Source organism: Myotis myotis, unplaced genomic scaffold (assembly GCF_014108235.1).
Source record: "Myotis myotis isolate mMyoMyo1 unplaced genomic scaffold, mMyoMyo1.p scaffold_m19_p_10, whole genome shotgun sequence".
NCBI classification, from domain to species: Eukaryota; Metazoa; Chordata; class Mammalia; order Chiroptera; family Vespertilionidae; genus Myotis; species Myotis myotis.
In genome coordinates this window covers 78,053,927-78,060,109 of record NW_023416314.1, presented here as the reverse complement: position 1 = coordinate 78,060,109, position 6,183 = coordinate 78,053,927, and the positions used below count along the sequence as shown (strand labels likewise).

The 6,183-nt window shown below is 54.5% G+C and overlaps 1 protein-coding gene across 1 annotated transcript; it reads right to left on the bottom strand.

Moving 5' to 3' along the window:
* Positions 1-929: 929 nt before the first annotated feature.
* On the bottom strand, positions 930-5,384 carry ZDHHC24 (zinc finger DHHC-type containing 24). Its single transcript, XM_036326536.1, has 3 exons — positions 5,032-5,384; positions 2,995-3,272; positions 930-1,842 (listed from the first exon to the last, which is right to left on the bottom strand). The coding sequence occupies exons 1-3, from the start codon at positions 5,310-5,312 to the stop codon at positions 1,547-1,549; spliced, it is 855 nt and encodes a 284-aa protein (XP_036182429.1). The 5' UTR covers positions 5,313-5,384; the 3' UTR covers positions 930-1,546.
* Positions 5,385-6,183: the final 799 nt, after the last annotated feature.

Sequence of the window (6,183 nt, the reverse complement as noted above, 5' to 3'; positions counted from 1 at the left end):
TATCCATTTCTTAAGTTGGGTGGTGTTGTTTCTCTTTAGAAATATTTTCTTGCATCTCCTTTTAACTAAAAAAACCTCACACACACACACAAAAAAGATACTCTGGAGGAGGGGTAAACAGAGGAGGGAGCAGGCGGTTTGCAGTGCCCATGTCACAGGAGAGCACCCTCGCAAGCAGCATCTGTAGACGTTCACTTCACCCCATTTTTGGTGGAAAATATTCCACGTTGCTCATGGAATTTCCTGAGCATCTGCAGGTTCTGGGAGGCAAGTTGGCTGCCTCTTGGCCCCTCCCTCTGGGAACACAATTTCATTCTCTACTTCTCTGCCAAGAGAGTAAATGAACCTCCATTCACTTTCCATCTTTTAAAACTCCAGGCTCTCTGGTCTACTGCTGTCTCCTGCCTATTTTCTTTCTCCTTGTAAACATATATTTTTTCTTTACTATCATTTCAGATTTGAAGAGGAAAGAGGTACACTGATGTGCTTAAAACCTGTCACATTTAATTAGTTACTAGATTTAAATGAAAAGGTTTAGTAAGTAGCTCCTGAACAGTTCCAAGAGGAGTGTAGCCCTGTCAGCACCACCTGTCACAGATGCTTGAAGGAGAAAGCACAAAGATCTGGGTTCAAATCCTGACTCCTCCATTTACTACCCCATGAACTGATCACATAAACTCTCAGAGCCTTAAGTTTTCTATCCACATAATTGTTGTTCAGTGTATCAGGTTAGCTAGAGAGGGGTTCAATGAAATTGCTGATGTGGGAATACTTCTAACTCTAAAGCAATGAACCTGGGAAAATATTTTAAATGTGCCCTGGCCAGGTTTGCTCAGTGGATAGAGCATCAGCCTGCGGACTGAAGGGTCCTGGGTTTGATCCTGGCCAAGGGCATATACCTCTAGTTGCAGGCTCCTCCCTGGCCTGGGCCCTAGTTGGGGCTCGTGCAGGAGGCAACCGATCGATATGTCTCTCTCACATCGATGTTTCTCTGTCTCCCACTCTCTAAAAATCAATGGGAAAATATTCTTGGGTGAAGAAGAAAAACAGAATTTTAGATGCTCATGCCCCGGATCAGTACATGCCACCGTGGCCACTGGTCTCCCACCCCATCCCACCGCGGCCACAGAGGCAGAGCCCTGGCTCCTCAGGTGGTCAGTGGTTCCCAGACGTGACAATCAGAGGAACCTGAAACAGCAGCTGGGCAACAGTGAGGGACCAGAAACCCACAAAGCTGGAGGGAATCCAAGAACCAAGTGGGCGCTTTATTAATCTGGCAAAGGGGCAGCTGGGTTGGCCAAGCAGCCCCTTGCCAGACCCTCCACTGCACTCGGGGGCCACTGACAGAGGCAGACTCACAGGGCCCACGCCCTGGAGACTGAGTCCAAGCTGGGCAGGGGCAAGGCCAAGGATGGGGCTGGAGTTGCCGAAAGCAGACATTAAGTACCAACCTGCCTCTCCTCCTGAGGCCGGGGGTGGGCCTGAAATGAATTATGAGCCCCTTCACCCCTCCTCCCTCCCTCTACAGCTCTGGCTCTTCCTGGAGTCAGGAAGCCACCAGTCCCACATCAGCTGTGGTCTGGAAGGTGATCCCGTCCCCAGGCAACGGGGAGGCCAGAAAGGGCCAGAGCCAGACAAGGATCCAGCGGGGACCCAGGGCTGCCTGCAGGTTATGGCAAGGACCCAGGTCATAAAGGTGCTGGCCCCGCGCCCATTCCCAGGTGGTCTGGCCCCGAAGCAGCAGCATCCCATGGAAGAGCAGCCCAGCCCCGCAGAACAGGGCACCCGCCACACACGTGTCGGTCACGAAGGCCAGCGCGAACTGCGCCAGAGACACTCTGCCTGCAAGGAGAGAGCAGACGGGATCAGGGGGCAGCAGCAGGCCCAGTCCCCCAAAGCCCAGCTCCTGCCCTCCAGCCACCCCCTACCTCCACCATGAAGCAGAGTTCATTCCTCCCCCAGCAGTGAGTCTCTGTTCCCTAGCCGGCCCCTGCTGGGTGATGGGAACACAGCAGTGACCCAGGCAGACACAGTCCTCTCTCTACCTTAGGTATGACTTTCATTCATGCATCCCAAATGTTTGAGCACTTCCCATGTGCTGGACATGGTGCCAGGCACCGCAAATATCAGAATGAACCTCTGACCTCAGGGAGCTCACAGACATTCATGAGGTCCCTTCTCAGTTATTTAATTACAGCTGTACTGTGTGCTACACTGGAAAAGTAGAGCGTGTCTCTGTGGAGGCCTCCTGCAGGCTTTATCCTGGCCCACAGTCGGTCACAAGTATCTGCTGAACTAAGAACTACAGGACAAGGGTACAGAGGGGACTGTGGGTATAGAGGTCAAGAGGAAGGAGGCAGGGGAGAGAAAGCCCAGAGCATTTGGGGGGGGGGGGGGGCGGGGACAGAGTATAAAAGACCAGTGGGGCTTTTATCTTGGGTGGTAACAGAAGAAAGAGAAATAAATGTCATCCAGAACTTTGCCTCTCAATCAACCTCTTGATCCAAGTCTTCCCCTGCCTGTAACTTTCACTGGCTCCCCACTGCCCAGGCAAGTGAGGGCCATCTCTTCACACCAGCATTCAAGGCCTCCACCATCCAGTCCTAACCTACTGTCCTGGCCTTAATTCTCACAATTCCCATCCAATTGCCTTTGCTGCTCCCTGCTCAACATCCAAGGCCTCGATTAGAATGGTCCCCTTTAGAATACTCCCCCAGTGACCTTCCCCCAGTGACCTCCCCAGTCTTTCCTCCTCGGCCAACACCTCCTAGAATCCTTCCCTAATTCTCCCAGGCAGATCTCTGTACCTGTGTTCAAGCACTGTATTTTACCATATCCAGTTGAATACCAGGCTGTCCTCACCACCAACCCCAATAAATGATACTGGGACTGGGTCCCCAGGGCATTGCTAGGGACTGGCCACAGCCCCATCTCCCACCAGAATGGCCACTACTAGGCCCTCTGCCTCTCTGTGGAGGCCTCCCTGGCTCCCACCTGTGAGCAGCATGAGCCAGGGCAGCAGGAGGAGGGCAGCGGTGTGGAGGGGCGTGTGGGCTTGCAGCAGAGCTGCCAGGGCAGGGCCCAGCAGCACAGAGACGTGAAGCAGGACGCCCGCGCCATGAAGCAGCAGGCACAGGAAGGGCCGGTAGTTGTGAAAGCCCACGCAGCGGCCCAGCAGGCGGCAATGGTGATCCCGACGCAGGATGCAGACGCGGCAGGCAGAGCAATGTCCGCTACGTGGCGGCACCTGGCTCTGGCACTGGTAGCAGTAACTGCAAGGAAGAACCACAGAGTCAGTTCCCCCAGCAGCTCTGGGTGCCCCGTCTCATGCCTGTGAGCCCGTCCTGGGAAAGCAGAGGTTGCCCTTGCTAAGCCTCAGGTTATCCATAGGTAAATGCAGGCTGAACACCACTTCCCAGCCCTCCCAGTTCTAGCACTGCAGGTCTGAGGTCACTTCCAGCTCTGACATCCTTAGTCCTAAGGCCTTTCTCTGGCTCTAACATCCAGGAGCAAACTTCTGCCTTCCTCCACAGTCACCATGAACTCTCACCTGGATTATGGCAACAACCTCTTGACTAGTTATCCTGACTCCACCTTTGCCCCCTCCTAGAGTAGTCTCACCCCAGCACTGATCCTTAAAAATCCAAGTCATGCCCTAGCTGGTTTTGCTCAAGTGGTTAGAGCGTCAGCCTGCAGATTGAAGGATCTTGGGGTTCAATTCCAGTCAAGGGCACATACCTCTGTTGTAGGCTCAATCCCCAATCCCGGTCAGGGTACGTGCGGGAGGCAACCAATTGATGTGTCTCTCCCACATTGATGTTTCCCTCTCTGTCTCTCCCTCTCCCTTCCACTCTCTAAAAAATCAATGGGGGAAAAAAATCCTTGGATGAAGATTAACAACAACAAAATCTAAGTCATGTTCCTCCTCTGCTCAAAACCTTCCAATAGCACCCTGGCCAGTGTGGCTCAGTTGGTTGGAGCATCGTCCCATGCATGGAAGGGTCTTGGGTTCCATTCCCAGTCAGGGAACATACGGAGGTTGTGGTTTCGATTCCCAGTCAGGCATATATGGTAGGCAACTGATTGATATTTCTCTTTCACATCAATGCTTCTCTCTCTCTTGTCCTCTCTCAGCCTGTCTCTCTAAAATCAATATTTTAAAAATATATTTTATTGATTTTTTACAGAGAGGAAGGGAGAGGGATAGAGAGTTAGAAACATCGATGAGGGAGAAACACCGATCAGCCCGCAACCAAGGTACATGCCCTTGACTGGAATCGAACCTGGGACCCTTCAGTCCACAGGCTGACGCTCTATCCACTGAGCCAAACCAGCTAGGGCTCTCTAAAATCAATTAAACACACACACACACACACACACACACACACACACACACATATCATCAGGTGAGGATTAAAATAAATCTTATAAAACAACAACCCTGCAATGGCTCTCCATCTCACTTCCAGTAAAAAGCAAAGCCTTCAATGTCCTACTAGGTCTTTACATGTCTAACCTCTCTCCTCCCCTTCTCACTCCACGTTGGCCTCACTGGTCTTCTTGATGTTCCTGGAACATGCTAAGCACATGACTGCCTCGGAGCCTTTATGTTGTCTGTTCCCTCTGCCTGGAACACTCTTCCCCCAGATTCCCACATGGCTAACTCCCCCACCTTCTTCAAGTCTTTGCTTAAATGCCACCTTCTTAATGAGGCCTACCTTGTCCACCCTATTTAAAACTGCAACTTGCACCCCTTCTACCCTGCTCTACATTTTGTGTCCATACCACCGTCTTCTAACATTCTATATAATTTATTGATTATGCCTATAGTTTACCTGGTATATAGTAGGTGCTCGGTAAAATTTGTAAGTGAATAAGTAATACCCCTAGCTCTCCCATCCAGGTTCTAAATGAGTTCTCTGGTTCTAACAGGCAGACCCTAAAGAATCTGGTTCTAACATCTTCAGGTCCCAAGGCCCCGCCCCCTGTCCAAGGCTCCCGCTACACCGCCGAATCCCGTGCCCCACTCACGCCCAGCCCTGGCCTAGACCGTGGCCGGCCAGCATCACGCCCCGGATGCTGGGATCCGAACACAGGAAGAGCCCCACGTTGCCCAGCAGGTTAAGCAGCTGGAAGGCGGCCAGCACCAGCTGGAAGGCCCGGGCCAGGGGTCCCAGCGGGGGCGGCCCAGGACCCAGCACAAGCACGTAGGCCAGCTCCAGACCCACCGCCGTCGCCCACAGCGCGGTGAGCACGAGGGGCAGCCGCGTGGGCGGCCCGTCCGCGCTCCCCACAGCCCTGGGCTGCCCCATGGCCTGGACCCACCCGCTGTAGGGTCCCGAGCACCCCGCCGCTTCCGTATTGGGGCGGGGATAGTGTTAGACGGAAGTCTACCCCGACCAATGGGAGATCTGAGGGGCGTGGCTGTGAGTTTAGAGTCACGTGGAGTCGCCAGCGGATGCGAAGATGTGATTGGACGGCCAAGTGAGCCAAGAAGATGCTTGGAATCCTGTTGGCGCTCGAACTAGGGCGGGGCAGCGGCGTTAGCGCCGCCCACCCACGGAGGCCCCGCGCCGCCCGCTGAAGCCCGGCTCGCTGGGCTGGCTCCACAGGGTGCCTGCAGGATTGAGTTGCACCCTTGGTGGCGTCGGGGTTTCCCGGCTCAGCACATTCCCCATGACCCCCCAGCCTCCCCGATATTAATAGCCCTGCATCAGCCCATCCAGCTGGCCTGGAGCCCCTCCCCGTGCTCGAATCTCTCCCTTAGTCACCCCAGGAAACGTTCAAAACATCTCTGCGCCTTGGTGTTCCTGACTGTGAAATGGGGATAGGGCTCCCGGTTTCCCACCAGCGCCGCGCAGGAAGAGGGTCAGGAGAAGGCCCGCAGCGCAGCGTCTAGAGCGGTCTGCAGCCGCTATTATTGTCATCCCCGTTGTGCACGAGGAAACTGAGAGGGCCCGTGGCTTTCCCAAGCTCACACAGCGCCCTAGCGGCAGAGCTGGAACGCGAACCCCGGATCTCCGTCACGGGAACCGAGCCAATGCCCCCAAATTCTGCAGTCCCCAGGCCCCGTGCACCTTCTGGCCCGGTCCCGACCCCAGCGCCCTCGCCCCCATTCGGCCCCTCCCCCCGCCCCCATATTTAGCGCGAATCCGATCTGGGGCTGGGCCCGCCGCTACTTAA

Bases quoted from the DNA above. Each gene is read 5' to 3' on its own strand.
- ZDHHC24 (XM_036326536.1), bottom strand. From the start codon at position 5,312: ATGGGGCAGCCCAGGGCTGTGGGGAGCGCGGACGGGCCGCCCACGCGG. The intron at 3,273-5,031 runs GTGAGTGGGGCA...TCTTCCTTGCAG, and splicing joins GGTCTAGGCCAGGGCTGGGC to TTACTGCTACCAGTGCCAGA. The intron at 1,843-2,994 runs GTGGGAGCCAGG...CTCTCCTTGCAG, and splicing joins CTGGCTCATGCTGCTCACAG to GCAGAGTGTCTCTGGCGCAG.